General features: G+C 49.3%; 1 protein-coding gene across 3 annotated transcripts in view; it reads right to left on the minus strand.

The window, feature by feature from the left end:
• The window catches only part of USP37 (ubiquitin specific peptidase 37), a 724,569-nt gene that overhangs the window by 144,533 nt on the left and 558,093 nt on the right, over nucleotides 1-21,943 (minus strand). For all 3 annotated transcript variants that reach the window (XM_069616844.1, XM_069616843.1, XM_069616845.1), the window contains one exon: nucleotides 15,660-15,763. In XM_069616844.1, coding sequence (XP_069472945.1) covers nucleotides 15,660-15,763 — 104 coding nt within the window. The remainder of the gene's footprint in view (nucleotides 1-15,659; nucleotides 15,764-21,943) is intronic.

Genomic DNA, 21,943 nt, shown 5'->3' on the forward strand with positions numbered 1-21,943 from the left:
CCACAGGTTGCAGTCCCTGGACCACCATCTTAGGTCTGGGTGGAGAGATGGAGGAACGTTGATCATCTCGGATTGAGAGCCCCACTCATGGTTCCATGAAGCCGCAAAGTGCTGCTGAATCCTCCTCATCCTCAATCTCGTGTGTGGGACAGCTAATAGGACAGCTGCCAAGAGACCTAGGAGATGCTGGTACCACCACGCCAAGGTCACCTCTCTGCTCAGGAAGTGGGTGGTGGCCCTCTTGATGACCAAGATCTTGTCCTCCGACGGAAATACCTTCTATGAGCATGTGTCCCAGATGAGGCCCAAGAATGTCAGTCTGTGTGGACTGCAGCTGCGACTTCTTGAGATTGAGCGAGAAGCCAGATCGTGCAGAGTGTTCATTAAGTGCATGGGAAGAGTGGTGAACCGCTTCTGGAGATGTAGCCCTGACGAGCCAGTCGTCGAGGTATGGGTAGATGTGGAAGCCCTGAGCCCTGAGGAGGGCCATCACTGTATTCATGAGTCTGGTAAAGACCCTGGGGGGCAGGTTGAGTCCAAAAGGAAGGACCTTGTATTGAAAATGGTAGCCCATGATCCTGAACCGTAGGAAAGAATGATGGGGCTGTGAGATCGGTACATGTAGGTACGTGTCCTTCAGATCCAGGGAGCACATCCAGTCTCCCTTGCACAATGTCTCTGCTATAAAAGCTGGCGTAACCATCTTGAATATTTGCAGTGGTGAGGTTGAGGGTGGAAAGGTCAAGCACAACTCTCAGGCCAGCCTGGTTGTTCTTCTGAATGGCGAAAATCCTGGAGTAAAAAGCCCAAGCCTAGCTGGGAGGCTGGGACTTCCTCCACTGCCTGGCTCTCTACGAGCGACCGGATCTCCGCCAAAAGAGTTGCTGTCCCAACCTGTGGTAGTGGAGGGGGGAGGTGAGGCTGGGATAGGGAGGCAGTACCCCGTGGATACTACAGAGAGGATCAAGGGGTCGGAAATACTGGCGCCAGAAATATGCATGGAGAGCAAGCCTGCCCACCACCGGAGACACGTGGACCCGAAGGGGCATGTCATGCCTTCTTTCCTCCGGAGGCTGTCACAGAAGAGGGGGAATGGAAAAAGCCCTTACCCCCCAGCCCCTTTTTGTTGCTTGCGCCTGTTTTGAGGCAGCGAGCGGTTCGGCTGCCTGCATCTCCATTCCTGGAAGCCGCGGAACCTTCTGTACATACGACCCTTGTCGGAGCGCTGCTGAGAATTCGGTGTACGATTTGGCTGTGGTCTTTGTCAGGATGGATAAAGACTTGGCAGTTTGTGAGCTGTTTTTCTTATCCAGCTTTGTCTGTGGAGGAGTGGAAGAGGGCCCCTCCCCCCCCCCCCCCAAACAGTAGATCTAATATGCGTTCCTGGCCATCCGAGTCGAATTTTGTTGCCCGGAGCCAGGCTGTCCTTCTCATGTCCGTGGCGATACAGATGGCACGGCCAGAGGTGTCAATATGCGCCACAGTGGATTCCATGAGGTCATGCACCACCAGCTTGGCCTCGGCTAGCCCGCCTTAAAGCGCAATTGGCTCCGAGTGGGGAGATCCGGAAGGAAGTCTGCAATTTCCCACCATAATCTTTGGTTGGTGGCAGCCAGCATGGTATCAGCGTTGGCATGACTAAGATCAAGGATGCGTTGGAATAGAGCTTCTTCCTGTACGCCTTCAAGATCTTCTCCTTGCCTAGCAGTGCCGCAGAGGAGGCAGAGGACGACTGAGGCTTGGAGTAGTGATGCTGCAACGATAACCGAGGAGTGTGGCTGGGGATGGGCCGAAAGCAAGTGTGTTTCCCCCTACATCTGCCTGCACTTTGCGTCCAGGCTTCGACTGACCGGCTGGACGGAGTTGGGTTTGAGCCAGCCCAGGGCGACTAAATCCGTTTGCAGTGGAATCCCCGTTTTGGCAGAGGGGCGTTGCATGAGGACTTCCGCCAGAACCCCCTCTACCGGCTGCTTGACCTCGGGTTGGGGCAGGCCCAGATACTCCGCCAGCCCAGCAAGACGTTTGTGGAAGGCCCTGGCTGAGAATGGCGTGTCCGGATCCTCCTCCTCATCCATATCCTGTGCATCAGGCGGATCCTGTGGAGGAGTTGGTGCCGGAGGCTGGGGTACAGGGACTGCGGTACGAGGCTGAGGAGGCAGCAGAGGCCGGTACGGAGCCACCTGAGGACTCGGCGGGGGAGCTGGAGGCAGCGGCTGCGCCGAGGCGCTTGTGACGCTACTGGCATTTGGGGTGGGGGGGGGGGGGTGAGGGAACTTCCCAGATGGCATCTTTGAGGTTAACCCCCATCCAAGGTGACTTCATGAGGCTGAGGAACCTCTCGAAGAACCCCTCTTCACTAGCCGAGGAGGTGGCAGGGGGGGTGCCAACGGGGTAGCTTAGAGCTGCTGGAGCCTCTGCGTACCCTGCCCGTATGGACGCAGAGGAAAGCTGCCCTGCGCAAAAGAGGGGTAGGCTGTAGGCCAGGTACCTGGTTGAGGCCAGTTCCACCTTGACACTAGTTCTTTGCCGAATTCCTGGAATGGCGTTGGACGGGTGCCTCTGTCTGGCACAGCAGCCAACTTGTCGAGCTGCCTGCCAAGTGACTGCGACGTGTTGCTCGGCCCGCTGGGCCCAGCCTCTTCCAAGAATCTTGCGTGTGGATCACAAGGCCTGCCCTGCTGCTCGGGCCGAGGCCCAGTAGGTGGGACACCCTCGACCCGGGGTCGTTAGAGCTGCGTTTAGGCGCCCCCTCAGACGTATTGCCGGCATTAGGGCGTAGCCCCTCAGCCATAGTGCCGGTATAAGGGTGGGGCCCCTCGGGTGAAGACCCAGTAAAAGAACCTTCCGGTCCCTCAACACGGTCACCGGGAGGATCCCTCGGCCGGTATCTGCAGCAGCCTCGGTGCACGTGCTGGTAGAAGGACCTGACGGTCCCTCACACATGGGAGAGTCCCTGGGAAGGAGTCTCCTTGGCGGGGGGCGATGGAGACAATCGGCCCTTCCTTCGGCTTGGTTCGATATTTCACAAAGTTCTTGAGGTCCTCTGGAGGAGACTTCTGGAAGAGCTCCCTCCACCTGGCTAGTCTGTTCTTCAGCGCTTTCGAGGACAGCAAGCCACATGCTGTACAAGCTTGCCAACCGTGGTCTGGGCCAAGGCAACGTAGGCAGAAGTCGTGGGGGTCTGAGGTTGGGAAGAGCCTGTTGCAGGATGAACACCTGATGAACCCTGTGGAAGTCGACATACCCGGGGAGCAGCGTGACGCCGGAGGACCGAGTACCTGAATGATAAGATAAAGTATCTGCAGGTGGAATTACATGGCCGAAGCCAAACCCAGGAGCGCACGGAAAAGGGGACTGGGGTGTGGCGCCAGAAGGCAGAGACAGGGCAGCGCATGCTCCCTGGGCCGCACCCCCATGCACTTCTAAATTTAAAGGGGGAGGAGGGAGGTTTTTTCTGGTGAAAAAGGTTCTGTCTCCTGTCCCTGGGAAGGGACGCCCCATGCAGTATGGAGAAAAGGGGACGGGACTTAAGAATACAATGCAACCTTCCGTTATGTAGGACTTTCAATTTGGCTAGATAAATTAACATGTATCGTACGTTTGTGTGCCATAGTCATTATTTCATTGGCCCAATCATTGGGGGGTTTTTCATCAGTGATCTATGGACCAGTACACACCACCTTATGTGGGGTGCTGGCAGTTACACATTGTAACTTTTCCCGCTGCTCCTGTAACTTTCTAGTTACAGTAACTAAAACTTAAATGGCTGGTGGCAGTGGATTTTTCTCCCGACCCGGTTTTTCAACTCGACCGGGAAGCTCCACCAAGGACAAATCCTCCTTTGGGCTGCTGGCAACAATCAGCCTCAAGACCCTCTTCGATTTGGGCCATCACCGACATCCTGTGACTTTCCTGGGCCGCAGAACACCAATACTGGGGTACCTGGACCATTTCCGGGTGCATCATCTTGCAATCAACGAATCATGCTGAAACTTCGCAGGCATCCTTGTGGACCTCCAGAGGTAGGAATTCTTAGGAATTCTTCTCCAGTGGTCCCCTCGCTGGAGTTCAGAATCTCCTCGGTTTCTCGGTCCTGACCGACTATCAGTAACCTCTTTGCGCTAAGAAAAAGGCACCAAAACCACAAACCGCCACTGGAGTGAGTTGAATCCTTTGCTGGTGACCCCTTCTTTCGATTGCCGCAGAAGCCCACTCAAGGCCCCCCCCCTTTCTTCACCACGGCAGAGGCGCAGGAAACCGGTTCTCGAACGCTACATCAGGAAGGCGACGAGCTGCATTTTCAACTTCAATCTCCAGGTACTGTGTGGCTTGGGTTAAACTTACCTTAGGCCATTTTCAGTGCTTTGGGAGTTGACCTCAACTCTATTGTGCAGGTCTTGCAGCCTTTATACCTACAGGAAGGCTTTTGAGCTCCTGTGCTTTCTACATGAACATCTGACTTGTTACTTTTCCCAGAAGATTGTCATCAGAACGTGTGGGGTCCATTTGACTATGGCATTGCTGGCTCCCCAAAAGGCCATCTCCTTGACCCTACTGGCTTGGCAATGCTTATTCATCCACAACTTAAACTGTGAACTAATTTCTAGTTAGGAAACAAACTGCCAAAACCATTGTTGGAGTGTTACATTGTTACTTAGCAGTTGTAAGCTGTGTTCCGACTACACTTTCCTTCCCCTGAAACTGAATATTACAACAGTGATGCATATACAGGCTTTTACTGACCTTAACAGAAGTCACTGTGTGAGGATATGAAAAGAACATGGTTACTCACCTGCATTATTGTTCCTTTCCCAATATTATACCATTTTTATTTGAATCTTATTAGTTTTAGAATTGCTTGTGTGCCTTTGTATTTATAAAATAAATATTTTGATATAACTTTAGTGTTTCCTGGATCTGTGTATATGCCAATTTGTACTGCTCTACAGCTCACATTCCTCCCATTTAAGATCAGCCTGGCTGCTCTGCCTCTTTACCAACTTGGTTAGTACAGGCCTTTATTAGAGGTTGAAGCCTAACCCCAGTTGGACTTTAGAAAAAACATACTTTTGCTACAGTTTGGATGCTTTTGATTGTAGTTGGATCACAATCGGTATGGGGTGTTCACTCCATAGTATTTGTATTGATGGCATGGTTGGTCTTTATTGGCAAAGGTTGCATCAAGAGTGTGTCGCTTTTCACCATCTCTCGTAGTCTCATTGTCTCAAGCTGCTTAGTGATCTCTGCAAGTGTGCATTCCCTTCCTCAAACCATATGTAGAAATTCCTGGGGATGATCAAGTAATCATAATTTTGATGGCCAGGTTTGTGACGGCTTCTTCGAAGGTGTTTATGAAGGCTGTGTCGTAGGTTGGTAGTCTATAGATGGGATCTAGGTTAAAAGATCGTATTGGAAAAGCTGGAGTTACAAAAGAGCGGAGCAGACTTGCTCAAGCTTTTGCGAATGTGCCTTTTTGTCCCCCGCTTTACAATTGATGCATGCAGGGACACCCCAGCAACCCCCGATCCCCTTGCTCAGCATCATGAGGCATGTTTTTTCCCCCGCGCCGAATGGGCAATAAAAAGCTCATTCTGCTTTTTATTTACGAGCTTTCGGCACAATGCCATATAGATGAGTATGAATGTGAGGTTAGTGGGTCCGATGTCAGGTGAAGGATGAGGGATTTGCATTTCGGGATCTTCAGTCTTTCAGCTGTTATTAGGTGTTCTTTGTAGGCTACTGCCGGTCCTCCACTTTTTCCTTTTTTGGTTACCTGTAAGCATTAGAGGTTTTCGGGTAGACAGCGGTGTACTGTAACTTTGTAGTTGACAACCATCGCAGAGTATATGTATATCTCTCTTGCATGTTTGGACACTGATCTTCCGTTGATTAGATTGCAGTGCATTTCTTTTCTTTATAGTCTGTTTTGTTCATGCTTTCGCCTTTGTGTGGTCTTGTTGGTGATTTTCCTGATCCTTAGGATGTGGGTGTTCCGTTAAGTCTGCTTTGTCATCGAGTAGGTCGGCTAGATTTCGTATTGGGTAGATTACTTCTTCTGACTCCTCTTCTGTATCTAGTTGCTGCAGGCCCTTTGGTGATAGATGGAAAATTACACCTTCACTCCATACTTCTCCTTCCGTATGTTTCTGCTCTTTCCTGTGAGGTTCTGGTATCCTGCCGGTCATCTGGCGAGTCATCCATAGCAGCGTGTGGTGTGAGGTATAATGATTTTTGCTTTTTTTAAAAAAAAAGTTTGCTCTCTTCTGTCGTGCTTATTGGCAGGACAATTTTTCTAAAGTCCTGCCAAGACTTCATAAAAACCCATCTGAGGCATGCCTTTAAGCTTCACTCTTAGTATAAGGCTGTACCATTCGAGAATGGAGTAGCATGGGCAGAGCAGCCAGGCGGATATTAGGGAGGTAGAGAACGCTGTAACTCCATACAAAGATATTGGAGCATATATATTGTTTAAGGAAACACTGAAACACAATGTATTGTAAACAAAGGAACAAGTTACTTACCTGTAACTGTTGTTCTCCAGCATGGGTCTGGCATGGATTCACATGCTCATGAATATTCCCCGTCGTCAGGCTGGGAATCCTCGGTAAAGAAAAAACCAGTATCAGTTTCGTTTCTGATCTGTCTTTCGTAGTAGTAACCAATCACTGGTCTCTGCGTCATACTGACCACAGCCAATGACTGCCCTCTACCTAAGCCCCGCCTCTGGCAGCCATCTTCAGATTTGGAAGCACGTGAAGTGGCAGTATGACCAAGTGAAGAGCCGCAGAGGGGTAGGCGGGAGGGTTCGCATGTGAATCCATGCCAGACCCATGCTGGAGAACAACAGTTACAGGTAAGTAACTTGTTCCTTCTCCAGCATGGGGTCTGGCATGGATTCACATGCTCATGAATAAAGAATACATAGCAGTACACACATGCACAACCACGGGAGGTGGCAAAGGCTCAACATTAAGCATTACATCAAACTCAACATTAAGCATCTTACCTCCTCACCAGGCTCACCTCAGGCCAACAGGTTGCGCAGCACTGCTTGGCCGACCCTGGACTCCTCCCTGGAATCCCGATCGACGCAGTAGAATTTCGTGAAGGTGTGCGTCGACCTCCACGTAGCAGCCCTGCATATGTCCAGCAGGGGCACACCAGATAGGAACGCCGTGGTAGCTGCGATCGCTCTGGTGGAATGGGCTCTCGGACGGCCAGGCAGCGGTCGGTTTGCCAACCGGTGACCGTACATAATACAGCCGGAGAGCCATCTGGAGATGGAAGCCTTCGAGAGAGCCTTCCCTTGATTAACAGGTCCAAAGTTTACAAAAAGTTGTGACGTCTTCCGAAAGCACTTCGTGCGGTCCACGTAGAACTTCAGCGCTCTAGCCACATCCAGCGAGTGCAAAGTCCTCTCAGCCGGCGACGAAGGCGACGGGAAGAACACAGGTAACACCAAGGGTTCGTTGAGATGGAAGTCCGACGGTACCTTGGGCATGAAGGAGGGGTGCGTCCTGAGCACTACCCTCGTGGCGTGGAAAGTCAAATACGGAGCTTTGCAGGAAAGGGCCTGGATCTCTCCCACCCGTCGTGCGGAGGTGATGGCCACGAGAAACGCTGTTTTCCACGACAGAAACTTCAACGGGGCCGAGTGTAGAGGCTCGAATGGAGGTCCCATGAGCTTGGTCAGCACCACGTTGAGCTCCCACGCCGGGGCCGGAGCCTTCACCGGCGGGAACGATCTGAATAGTCCCTTCATGAACTCCTTCACCAGACGATGAGACCACAAGGACGTCCGCCCCGTGGTTCTGGTGTATCGGGAGATCGCAGCAAGATGAATCTTGATGGACGCGTGTGCCAATCCAGCCTTGGCCAGCGTCAGCAGGTACGGCAGTACTTGGGGAGCCGTAATCCGTAGAGGGTTGATCTTCTGTGCGCGGCACCAGACAGAGAACCTCTTCCACTTGTGTCCGTAGCACTTTAGAGTCGAGGACGCCCTGGCCTTTGCAAGAACCTCTCTGCAGTCGGCCGGTATGTCGTATCCTCCGAACTCTAGCGCTGCAGGAGCCAGGCCTGCAAGTTCAGCGACTTGGGGTCGTGGTGGAGGATGGCGCCTCCTTCCCTGGAGAGTAGATCCGCGTCCGCCGGCAGCTTGATTGGCGGGGACGCTGACAAGTCCAGAAGGTCCGGGAACCAAATCTGTCTCGGCCACGCAGGTGCGACGAGGATCATCCTGCACCGTGACCTCTTGAGCTGATTGATGAGCCGGATTAGCAGGGGCAGGGGAGGGAACGCGTAGAGGAACAGGCCCTCCCAGGGGAACGAAAAAGCATCGCCCATGCTCCTCGCCTGGGGAAACCTGCTGGCGAACCTCCGGCACTTGGTGTTCGTCGCCGTCGCGAACAGGTCGATCTGGGGTGCGCCCCACCGTCGGAAGAGGCGATCCACTAGATCCTGCCGTAGTTCCCACTCGTGGCACGAGCGCAGCTCCCTGCTGAGTGAGTCGGCGATGGTGTTTTTTATCCCTGCCAGATGAAACGGCACCAGAAATATCCCTTGGGCGATGGCCCAATGCCACAGGTCCTGCGCCTCCTTGGACAGCGCCGGGGACCTGGTTCCGCCCTGTTTCCTGATGTAGAACATGGTGGTGGTGTTGTCCGTGAAGATCCTCACCACCTTGCCCTTGAGGGACGGAAGGAATGACCTGAGGGCCCAAAACACTGCACGGAGCTCCAGGACGTTGATGTGCAGGGACTTCTCCGTCGGGAGCCAAAGTCCTCTTGCGTGCAGATTTTCGGTGTGTGCTCCCCACCCTTCCAGGGAGGCATCCGTGGTCACTGTCTCCTGGTGGGCTGGGGTCTGGAAGTCCATGCCCGCCATCAGATGCGCGCGGGTGCCCCACCACCGTATCGCTCGTCGGAAGCTCTCGTCGAGCTTGATCCTCTCCTCGAAGCTGCCCGTCGTCTGGATCCAGCGCGCGTCCAGGAATTCCTGCAACGGGCGCATCCGGAGCCTGCACATGGGCACGAGGTAGATGCAGGAAGACATCATTCCGAGGAGGGACTTGACGGACCTCACTTTGGCCGCGTCGGCCACCAACATCCGTTGCACCTTGCCCAAGATGGTCCTGGTCCTCTCCTCCGAAGGGGAGGCCAGAAGGGACACTGTGTTGAGCCTTGCCCCCAAAAACAGTGCGTCTTGAGCCGGTACCAGGTGGGATTTGGCGTAGTTCACGGCGAATCCCAGGTCCGTGAGAAGTTGGACGGTCCTTGCCGTGTGGGCCACGGCGAGCTCCCTCGTCTTGGCGCGGATGAGCCAGTCGTCCAGGTAGGGGTAGACGTGGATCCCTTCGCGGCGCAGCTGCGCCGCCACCGGTGCGAGGCACTTGGTGAATACCCTGGGTGCCGACCGTAGTCCAAAGGGGAGGGCTTTGAACTGGTAGTGGCGCCCTTGGACCACGAACCTGAGGAATTTTCTGTGCCCTTTCAGGATGGGGACGTGGAAGTAGGCATCCTCCAAGTCCAACGACGATAGGAAGTCTCCTTCCTCCAGCTGGCCTAGGACGTGCTGGAGGGTGACCATCCGGAACTTCTGCGCCTTGATGAAGTTGTTCAGGCGTCGCAGGTCCAGGATGGGGCGCCATCCCCCTGTCTTCTTCTTCACGAGGAAGTATCTTGAGTAGACTCCGGAGCCCCGGAGCCTCTTTGGGACGAGTTCGATGGCGCCCTTTCTGAGCATCGCCCTTACCTCCAGAAGGAGTTGAGGAACGTGAAGTTCTTTCCTGGTCACGGGGGGTACACGCGGGCATCTTTTCTGAAACTCGAGTGCGTGTCCCCGGGCCAGAGCGTCCAGCACCCAACGGTCGGTGGAGATGGACTCCCACGCGCCGACGAAGTTCGCCAGCCGGCCTCCCACCGGGGTGCTTCGGTGGGGGCCCGACTCCGCGGCCGGTTCAATCCTGCTTGGACGCGGCCTTGCTGCCTTGGCCTCCTTGGCGACGACGGCGGGGTCCACCAGACTTGCCTCGTCCTCTGTAGGCCTCTTGCGATGACGAGCGGGCCGCTTGACGGTAGGAAGTGAAACCGCCGCTGGAACCTTTGGAGGCGCCCTTGCCTCCGCCGCTCCGAAAGGGCATCCGTCGTTGCTGCAGGGTTCCGAGGGCCCGGGCCGTCTCGGTGTCCGCCTTAATGGCCTGAAGGGAGTCGTCCACAGCCTTCCCAAACAGGTTGTTCCCGTCGAAGGGCATGTCCAGGACTCTGGTCTGGACGTCTTGGCGGAAATCCGTCGCCTTGAGCCATCCGCGACGCCGAAGGCAAACACTGTTGCCCAACTGGCGGAACCCAGTGTCGGCGATGTCCGTCGCCACGGTGATGGCGTGGTCGGAGGCCACCTCACCTTCCTGCAGGATCTCCAGGGCCTCCGCCCTCTTGTCGTCCGGCAGAAAATCCAGCAGGGGAGCCATCTTGAACCAGAGCTCCCTGTCGTAGCGAGCCACGATCGCCAAGGCGTTGGCCGCTTTAATCGTCGTCGCTGCCGACGAGATGACTCTGCGTCCCATCGCATCCAATTTCTTTCCTTCGCCGTCCGGCGGGGAAGTCGATGTGGAGGCCGCACCCCCCCCCCGCTTTCTTCCTGGCCGCCGCGGAGACGACGGAATCCGGGGTAGGCTGTGCCCGGAGGCACAGGGGGGCCGTGTCCGGGACCCGGTACTTTTTCTCGTACCGGTCTCTTCTAGCTGGCGTCGTGGAGGGGTTCTTGAGGAGCGTAAGGCCCTCATCCCAGATGTCGTCCAACAGAGGCACAGAGAGGACCGTCTTCCTCTTGGCCTCGCGCCGCTGATAAAGGAAGCCTTCCTTCTTCTTCTCCTCAGGGCAGAGTTGGAAAATCTCGGACGCCCTGGAGATCATGGCATGGAACGATCCGATCTCGTCGGGCGGGGCCGGTTCTGGATCCCCCGACGGTAGAGGTTCCTCCGTCGGTAATGGTAGCCTCGTCCTTATCTCGGAGCATAAGGACTGTATGGCCAACAAAATGGCCGCCGAGTTGTCTTGCGGCGCTGGCAGAGGAGAATCCGACGGGCGAGCAGGGGCCCCGTCGGTATCCTCGACGATGTCATCGTCACTTGCGTCGGGGTCCACTCCGACGGGCTGGTCTTCTTCCACGCCTAGGCCGTGGCTTAAGACTTCGATCAGCTCCTCCTCTGAGGCTGAGGTCGAATCTACGACGACGCCCTGCCCCCCCTTCTTCTTCCCCACGGGGAGTTTCACGGGGGTTCTGTCAATGGGCACAAAAGAAGACTCCCTCCGAGGAGGCAGGGAGATTCTGGGCCCCGAGGTCGCCACCACTGTTGTAGCCTCCACAGGCTGAGCCAGGGCCGCCGCGACTTTCTCGATAGAGGGCTTGGCCGGATGGATCAAGGCCTTCACCACATTAGGTGCGCTCACCGCCTTATCCTTGAGGGAGGGGGCACTGCCACGCTCCTCCTCTGCCTTGGAGCTCGACCGGGGCCTCTCCAGGAGCTTCGCCGGGTGCTCGGCCTTCCTCTTACCCGACCCAGAGCGTTGGCTCGTGGTTGATGGTGCCGGGGAGGGTGCGCCCTGCCTGACGCCCGAAGAGCCCGACCGTTCGGCGCTCCCGGTGCCAGCGGACTCGCGGTTCTTAGCCTTATGTTGGGCCCCCGTCGCCGGGGCGCCCTCAAAGGTCTTAGAAGACCGCTCCGATTTCTTCTTCTTCTCGCCAGACGGGCTCTTACCCTGCAGCCAGTTGGCGAGACGTTGATGGCGGTCCTTCATGGTCCGTTCCGACAAGTTGCCGCAAAACGCACAGTCCTTTTCCACGTGCGTCTTGTCCTCATGAAGGCAGTAAAGGCAGAAAGAATGTTCGTCTTCCTTAAAGATGTTCTGCAGCTGGCATCCAGGGCAGACCCTGAACAGCTTTCCGGGCGTCGAGCTTCCCTTCTCCTGGGCCATCTCCGAGACCGGGCCTGAGAAGCTTCTGGAGTCCTCCGAAGCGTAGCTCGACGAAATCTTCACCCTTGAGGGGCGTAGAAGAATCCGACACGGGTCCCCGTTAATCGGATGTAGGATCGGTGGAGCTTGAGGCTCTTTTGACCGAAAAAATTGAAGTTTTTGAGAAAAAAGCGCGAAAATAAGCACTAACGCTCGAGAGCAATAGCACGAGGATCCCAACACATGAACGTGCGGTAAAAATCTGAAGATGGCTGCCAGAGGCGGGGCTTAGGTAGAGGGCAGTCATTGGCTGTGGTCAGTATGACGCAGAGACCAGTGATTGGTTACTACTACGAAAGACAGATCAGAAACGAAACTGATACTGGTTTTTTCTTTACCGAGGATTCCCAGCCTGACGGGGAATATTCATGAGCATGTGAATCCATGCCAGACCCCATGCTGGAGAATAAATGGTTTATTTAAACACAAGTAGGCCCAGATAAATCTTGGGGACATAAGTACTATAACATACCATACAATCAACCATAAAAACCAACTCAATTATGGGATACAGTCCAAAGTATAACCTTGAGAATACAATCAATAGTCGAGGTGAGTCAAACCTCAAACCCATTCAGAATGGCAGTCCGCTATTCAGGGGGACTAAAAAATACTTTTAGAATATCAGTAATTCAAAGGTAGTAGACCCTGTCAGTCATGCAGTGACTCAGTTATAGCAATCACAAACAACCCTGTTAGAATTATACAGCTTGCAGCATTACTTTTCAGAACTCAGTTCAGAGCTAGTAAAACAACTCATACTTTCTGGAGGAGCCTCAAATTACTAAATGATAAGTATACACATGCTAACTATTTTAGAATGCACTAAGCAAATTAGGGAAAGCAAAACCAAATTACACTTTAACACAATGTATTTCAAGATAAGTAATTCACCTATTGCTACATATCTGCCACCTAATAACTAGTTATACACAGTATACTTTTAAGAAGCGTATAATACAGTTTCTAAAGGTAAGATGTTTGTGAAACTATTTTAGAATGGCACCAAATTAAGCGAAGCACAACCCAGTGTTACAAGCAGAAGCTATTCAAGGTGAGAAAGGCCTATATACTTTTAAGACGGGCGACAAGCAACTCAAAGCCAAGTATCAACTCTGGGACTGTTACAGCTCTGTATAAAGCAGAGCAGGAAAAGCAAATCGGAATGGTACAGTAAGAATTTATTTCAAGGTAGGTAAATCCTATTGGTGAGCCTTTACACTCATTCAGTTAATACTAACATTACCAACGCTTATTACCTTTCAGAATTTGGGAAACACCATTCAAAGTTAGTAAAGCAAGTTGTATACTTTTACGTGCAACTGCTTAAATAGTAGTGGCATGCACTAGCAATTGTTACAGTTACAACACTAACTGATCAGTACTTTTATATTGTTACAACTTCCAGACCGAATCCTTATCATCAAAGTCCATCCCTAGTCTATAGCTTGAGTTTTCTCAGAGGCAGAAGAGGCGCTAGTGGTCTAGGAGCCAGCTGTAGGCAGGTCAGAGTAGGGTTCAGCTGCAGGAAAGACATAGTTCCAGAGTACATCTTCTTTAACAAGTAAGTATTAGCTTTATAGTTAGTTAAAAGTGTTTAGTGACTTCAGAGAAGGCTCCCTATATTGTGTTCCAGCATTAGGCCTGGGCAAGTGGATTCCTGCCGAAGACAACATTTCCACTGATCGTACCTGCCTAGAAAGGCTGGGGAAGACATCAGAAACCAGTAAACATGAAGTGGCAAAAAAGGAGCCCACCATTCTAGCAGAATGGTGCCCCTTCTGTGCATTACCGTGGTTGATTTAACAGTCTGTAAGTATTAAGTCTTAAGGCACTAAGGTAAAACTCCTGCCACAAGCCATTCAAGTAAACTTGCAATTGTAACAAAAATGTTACTGGGTAAGAAGGGGGATACATTGTATCCCCCAGCACTCCACATAAGGTGGGGTGTGCTGGCTCATAACAAATGTAAAGGGGATGCAAATCCCACTTTACTTCTTGGGAACAGTAGTTCGCCCAAGAAATCAGAATTAAAAGGAAACCACTATTTAAATGCTGTGTACTGCCATAGTAGATTACAGTTCAACCAAGGTTATAGGAAACTAACTCCAATCACACACTATGGCGAGATAAAAAGGTCACATTTAAAAAAGTAAAAAAAAGACTAGGTGAGGAGAAAAAGATTCCCACTCACCTAGGGACAAGGTAAAATAATTACCAAGTTCAAGGAAAAGGTTCTGGGTTGACACAGGCCAGGAGGATCTCAATGAAATGACAATCTTACCCAACACTTATGGATGTGGGCTCCATTGCGGTGCTGCTATCTGGTGGGGGGTTGACCTGCTGTGGTTTTATTCTGTTTCTCCTAGTTTTCTCTTACGCCTTCCTGTTCTCTGGTGTGGCATCATCTTGTCTCTTTACTTTGCTGCTTTTTCCGAGTTTTTGTTGGGCTTGCTTTTTTGTTTGTTTAGTTTTAAGGTTGTGGTTTTCTTTGTGGTTTCTGTTTGTAGTTCTTGTCGGGGGGGGGGGGGGGAGAGTTGGTGGAAGGGGAGTAGTGAGACTCAGTTGGGGTACAATGGGTTGCAGCTTCAAGCCCCCCCCCCCCCCCCCCATCTGTGCATTGGCCTGCTGTGAAATGGTGGGTTGTTTTCAAATCCATGTCCATCATGGAGGTCAGGACCTGGTTACATTCCACAGAAATATTCTGGAGCCATCTATCTTTCACCCTTACTGTGACAGGACAAGTAAAAACAATTGTGGTGGTTGGCTGCTGGACAGTAAGGGAGCATCCCTTTGGAATGAGTCTCCCCCCGCCCCTCATTTCCTTAAATGGACTAGACAAACACATTCAGTTCAATAATCCATTGGAGACATTTCTCCAACTCTCCTTTAACTCTTGAGCTGAATGTTGGCTATGGCCAAGGATATCACAGACTCATTAATGTACAGGTGAATTAGACCTTAAGTCGTGGTCTCCATCTTGTGGCACTTTGCACACGTGTTCTAAATGTCTCCCTGGCTTTTGCACATGTTGCTATGTATTTTTATTGTTTTATTGCACTTGCCTTCTTGCCCCACTCAACTTTTTCTAAATGCACAAAGCCGTCTAAGGTTCAGATCATACCTCTCATTCCCCTTGCTTTTTCCACCCCTAGTTCAACTTGGGGGGGGATCTACAAAGAATCGGCATACACAGTTGGTTCCCCTGCAAAACAATATTACTTTTTTTTTTAAAACAATGCCAGACGTGAGTTTCTGTTCTGATCCAGTGACCAATAAAATTGCAACCACTTGCTTTCCTATTTTCTTGTGGACTCTTCTGGCCACAGCCATGATCTTTATATTCTACACAGATACGCAGATTGTTGACTAGTTGCTCTTGAAGCAAGTTTTCAAATTTAGTAATTCAATTTAAAGTATATTAGTGTCTTCTTACAAAACGAAAAACATGCATTGAACGCCAATAAAAGAAAACATCCTAGACTTCAAATTAGTTCAATTTTGAAAATGAAATGTGAAGGCATTGTGTATTGTTTGTGGTTAATTGATATTCAGTGATAATGTCTTTCCTTCAATTCTACTTATAACCTCCACTGCAACACAAATGCACAATCCTGATTCAGCTTTCAGCATGACTGGAATACATACCTTTGCATTCCTCCTCAGATCTTCTGTTTCAGCATCTGTGTATTCCATATCAAAAATGTCCTCATTCCCAGAGTCCTCACTATCCAGAAGGGAGCTATTGAATTCTGTGAATAAAAATGTAATACTGAATTACTCACTGGGTTAATGTTCACAGATCAGAGTGAACTCAAACGAGTAATCAAGACTAAAACAACCTTCCAAAAGGCATACAAAACCCATAAATCATGAAAGTCTGAACGAACAATAAGTATTTCTAATGAATGAAGTGTCTGAAAGGGTCAGAATAAGACAGCCCAGTAGGATGCAGGTTCAAGAGAGCCACTTAAATAGTTTAAAGCACTTAAGGGGTCAATGCATAAGTCTTCAAAGCTACAAAACACTAACAATGAAGTGGCCTAAAAAAAAAGAAATCAAACCATACTCTAAATATGCATGTGGTGTAATTTCACAGGTAAGTAAAATATGAAGTGTCCATTTGTGGTTCCTAGTCTTTGCTCTCCCTCCTTCACAACAAGTTGAGATAGCCTGTATCGGTAGACAGGTTAGAAAAGCTGGCAGAAAAACATTCAGAAAATCTTTGGAATGTTTTGGAAGTCTTCACACACATGCACCCCCCTGCATGCAGGTCCCCACCCTCACATCACCAACCAACACCCGGTTCCATTAGACTAAGAACCTGAATCATTTCTCCATCATCCTGCTCTACCTCTTTCCCAAGTGGTTGGGACCGACTAAAGAGCACTTGGAGGGTGGAGTAGATTGCATATAACAAAGAACGTCAAGCTAACAAGTTGTGAAGCATATCTTGGCCAAAGGAAGCATCGCTTCTTGAAAATTCATTGAAAGAAAACTTTGCAAAAAAATCAAAGGGAGTAGCCAAGCGAAAACCCTACAAATTTGATAAATAGATTAAATGCCCTTAAAAGGCCACTGATGCTACCTTTGCCCAGCAAAAGGTTTTTGTGGCGCCTCAAGCCCCAGCAAGTCATATGCTTTTACTATGCAACAACTTAGCAATACTGGCCTTGGCTGACTTGTTGCCACCATGCTTTATAAACAATTGGTGCCATCTCCGAAACTGTTCTGTACCTTCCATGCAGAACTTCATTGAGAGATCCAAATTGTATAAAGTCTCCTTTGCTAAAGATGAAGGAGCCTAAAGTGAGAAACTAAGGAAGATTGCCGGATTCAAAACTAATTTAGATATGGTCCTCAATAGGAAGGAGCAGTTTGAGGAAACTTCTTATCCTTGATGAAAAGGGTGTAAAATTCCTTTGACGAAAGAGCTTAGAGCACTCCAACTCTCCCTGCTGACGTAATCGCAACCAAAAAGCCAGCCAAGTCAACAAATCAATACCACATGTAGCCAAAGTTTCAGAAGGTTTGCGCATCAATGCACCTAAAACCAAATTAAGCAAAGACCTTCAAAACAATGCTGAATTGAGTGTTTAGATAAAGTACAGGACTTCAGCTGTTATCTAAATAAACACATTGCAGGGAGCTAGTGCTCACAAGTCCTGATCTGTAGAGGCGAGAAATGGCAAGACGGTGAGGCCAGAAGTCAGCTCATGTTCTAATCAGGAGCTCAATGGGCTTTTCTTGTGGATCCCTTTCTGGCCGCAGCCAACTTTAAATTTCTGCTCTAAACTATGCAGATGGACGAAGGCTAGTTCCTCAGGAACCAAGTGTTCACGTTCAGTAATTGTGGGGAGGGATGAAGCACCTGCTCAGTCTGCGGAGTTAGGTGGCCCACTTTTGAGGCAGATCCAAACCAAAAAAAACAGACTGCCAGTTCTACGAGATCATATCCAAATCAGTATTCCACTAGAGTGGAATACTAATTTTCACTTCACATTGCAAGTTGACAGACTACTAATTAGAAATATTCTAAAATATTTTCAGGTGTAGGTCTCTTGCTGCAAAGAAATAAACTCAAAACACCACAGTTAATGTCACTGATGAGTCATCCAGTCACTCCTATCTAGGCGAGAAACCCCTTCACAAATACTTTAGATTTTAAAACCAAAAAGACTAATTGCATGACATCACAAAAGTAAATACGAAATCGATAATTCTTCAACATAATGCTTTATGTTATAAATGTGTTCCTAAAACAAACAGTATCATGATCAATTGTTCAAACAGAAGAGAAACAAAAATACATTGAACTTAATATTCATACATTATACACAAGAAAAAAAGTAGTGTGCACATCTGTATAGATAACAATTCTGTGTTCAATCAGAGCAATACTACATCAACAGAAAATGTTTTTCCCCAATGAGATGCTCCCACATTGACACCACACGATTCAGGACCCACAGTCCCTTCATGAGGTGCAACTAATCTTTTCCAACAATCTAATGAAAAATAAAGATGAGCTTCTATGTAAATATGTCATTCTGATGAAATGTTTATATTAATCAAAATACTGACCTGTCTATTCTTAGACTGGCAGAATAAGCACCAAGTAGAGAGCTGCAAGGGATACAAATACAGCCTCTCACTGTCAAATAACCTCTCACCGCACAGGTCACATCTATCGTAAATCAAAACTTTGCAAGATCAACTAACCCGTTTCCTTTCTTATAAACATCCAATATGCTGAAATTGTTCCAAACCAGACCATCAACAAGTCGAGTCAGTCCATCTCATTCCAATCGACTGCCATCCCACAATAACAGATCAACCTTCAGTATTTAAAGTAAAAACCTACGTAATACTTCACTGCTTATGTTTTAACCCAAAGATAAGATCCAAATACAATGCCCGATACAGGAACCAGGAGACTGCTGTAAAAACAGCCTCCCGTCCTGTACTGGTATTAAAAAGGTAAATACGAGCCGTCACGTGACGAGGATGCCACGTTCGATGTGCCATTTGACTACGTGAACTGATTAACAAAAATGAATGCAGCTACCACGGCCATATTGGAATGGGAAATTCCAAATACTATGGCAGTTACCGAATTGATATAACGGTATGGATGCATACTGATTTCTCTTGACCTTGCTGACAACAAGGCTCATATGTACAATGTTAAAGGTGCTTAAGCTTAGTAACAATGACAATGGGAGAAACCCTATTTCTATAACAGTAACTCCCTTGTCCATATTACACCTTATTCTACGCCGCACTTCAATTACTGTTCTCGAACTCCTCACACAGAAGTCCCTACGATGACACCTCATATTACAGCAATACATTTCCATAATGCTCAATGAGACACCAACCATAATGCCATTGCCGATTTCAATAAGGTATATATTGGTCCCAATGCATCACTAATTATGGCTGAAAGAAGGAAACACATTGTAGGTATAGTGAACCCCATGTTTTGCTGATGTATTCATTGCTTCCCAACAATCTATTAGACTATCATAATGTCAGACAATGCATACATAGACAAATGGACATACTGCAACCTTTCACGGCGGCAGTTACATTTCACACAATATATTCAAATTCGATGCTCATCCCTTTAGGACTCTAGGCGCAAGTATTTAAACCACCACCTGGCCTTGAACATTTCACACGTTCTAAAATAACAAATCTAAACTGCCCTATTGTGTGATATGCATCTTTAAAATGTCACGCTACTGGTGAGTGTAGTTGTCCAGTATGGATATTTGATTTGTTCTGTTCACCTTAATACAGATGTGCATACAATACTTAGTGTATAATGTATGACTACGTTGAACATATTTTTTGTTTCTCTTCCGTTTGAACAATTGATCATGATACTGTGCGTATTAGGAACACATCTATACATAAGAAAGCATATTTTGAAAAATTATCGATTTGGTATTACTTTTGTGACTTCATGAAATTAAAGTTTGTTTAAAAATCGAAAATATTTGTGAAGAGGTTTATTACTTCGAGGAGTGACTGGGTGACTCATCTGACACGGATGAACTGTGATTTCAGAAAAACATATCCAGCACAGCCAAGCCTTGACTACTGAAATGCCATCTAGTTCCTGCTAATGTGAACATCATCAATGCCATGTATCAGGGGAGGTAAAGAGTTTTGTACAACCATTTTACTAGGATACCATCTCCCAGAGAATGTGGTGCCGATCCCAGAGCTTTCCGGGATATGTATTGAGAACAAAGCTCATTGAGTTGTGTTGCGAATAAAATCATTGTAAGCCACCATTTGTGGATCAGCATGTTGGCTGCTCCGTTTCCATTCGTGTGGCGCAGACACCATCCTGCTCCGATTGTCAACACATGTCTCCGCCCTTCCTACAATCGGAAATGGATTCTGGAGGGCCCAATAGAAAATCTGTTCTGCTAGAAGACATAATGCACCGAAGTGAGTCCATCCCCCCCTGCATGTTTATGTAAAACATGACATTAGTATTACCTGTAAAAACTTAACACCTTCCCCAGTGTCAAGAAAAGGAGCCATTTTAAAGCAAAGAAAATGGACCTGAGCTCTAGGATTTCTATGTGATCTTTGATAGCTTGATTTGACCTAGGATTACGTTTTGAGATTGAGAGAGTGCTCTCTAGCCATAATCCAGTCTGTTGCACAATAATATGAGGCAGAGGTTGCTGGAAAATGAAAGCATCCAGAAGGTTCTCAGATGTGTCCCTCCCCCCCCCCCCCCAAATCAGTGCGTCTTGGGAATGCTCCAACAGATCTTTCTTTGGGGACCCAGTAAAAGATCCCAGCTGCTGGCCAGATGCAACTGCAGAGTCCACATTTGCAGCCTCATGAAAGAAACAAGGTAGAGGTGGGAAGCCATCAAGCCTAGAAGCCTTTGAACCACCTTGCCAACAATTCCTGATGGCTCAAAAATATAACACCTGTTTAATTGCCAAGACCATCTTGGACCTCACTTGAGCAGCCGCTACTCCCAGCCCCTTTGGGAATACTCTGGGAGCAGCGTTTAAACCAAAAAGAATTGTGTTGATTGTGTTTCTTCCCAGCAGTAAACCTCAGTTACTGGCAATGCTCATTCACAAGTGAAAATAGGCGTCTTATTAGTCGAACGCCATTATATACCCTGTTGGGTCAAGAAAACGAAAAAGGAACATTGCAGTAATCATCCCTCAGTGATGCCACAATACTACAGAGCCCTCTTATGTCCCCAAAATATGATTTTACCTCGATGAAAGCAAACTAAGTCGCAGCCACAGTCAGCCCTTTCGGGCTTCAGCTTTTGTCTCCAGCTGCACCTCCACTCTCCAAGATGGACGCCGCTATGATGGGCGGATGGCTGTAAGCCTGGAGGCCTGCCGGATGGCCCTCTGCTTGGCCCAGCTGTGCTATTCATCATCAACATTAGCCCTTACTGCAGTAGCCGGCAGGCGAAGCTTGCCTCTCACTAACGCCTGCGGTCCCTGTCTGCCCATGGACGGAGCCTTACACCAGACCCATGGCCCCCACAGTGATGCGTGCTACAAGCCACTTCCAATATCCTCAGAGAAAGAAACTGGCAGGACAGACTGAAGTTTAGCACAAGGTAACAGATCTTTGGCTCCTACGCAAGCTATTTCATACATTGTTGCGCTCAATTGTCCTGTTGCACACAGACCACCACCCCCCATCCTTTTCCTACCCCCTCTTCTCTATGCTAATACTACCGATTACCAGACAATCACTTCACTAGCACATGCCATCAACTTCATGGCCCTGCCCACCCCCACACACACCATTACTGCACAAGCATGTCATTGCCACTCGCACCTCTAGCAACCTTTAGAAGCATCACCACTTTGACCAACAACCCTCCACCATCTGTAGCCCCCACTCCAAAAACACCGGTCACATCCTCCTTACCAGGCTTTAGAGTAAATTGCGTCACAAATTTCCCACTCATACTCCCCACTCACTTTGGAGAAACCACCAACTCCAGGCTATATACCAGCAAACAAAATGACACCTCCCAGGCCCCCACCTCCCCTACATAACTCTGCTGCCCCCATGCTACACACGACCACCCTATCTAGCTACACCATCATGCCCATACCCACACCTACCTCCCACCTTTACACCCATTGCTGCTCCCAACGCCCACAAGAAACTGATAAATGATCCCAACCAGTCAAGATCATGCATGACAAGCCACCATGCCCCTCCACACTGCTCCTTGCTCACCACCTCCACATCTGCCAAGCTCTACCACTCACATCCTCATGCCACCCACAGAACATTACCCTGCCTAGGCCTTCCTAGACAAGCGTCTACGCTCACGCACTCCTGCTGTCACTGACACCATGCTATGGCCCGAATGAATTGATCGCCTAGGTGCTTGCACAAGCCCCCACCATCAC

The sequence above is a fragment of the Ambystoma mexicanum genome, chromosome 9 (assembly GCF_040938575.1).
Source record: "Ambystoma mexicanum isolate Mex_15411 chromosome 9, UKY_AmexF1_1, whole genome shotgun sequence".
Taxonomy (NCBI): domain Eukaryota; kingdom Metazoa; phylum Chordata; class Amphibia; order Caudata; family Ambystomatidae; genus Ambystoma; species Ambystoma mexicanum.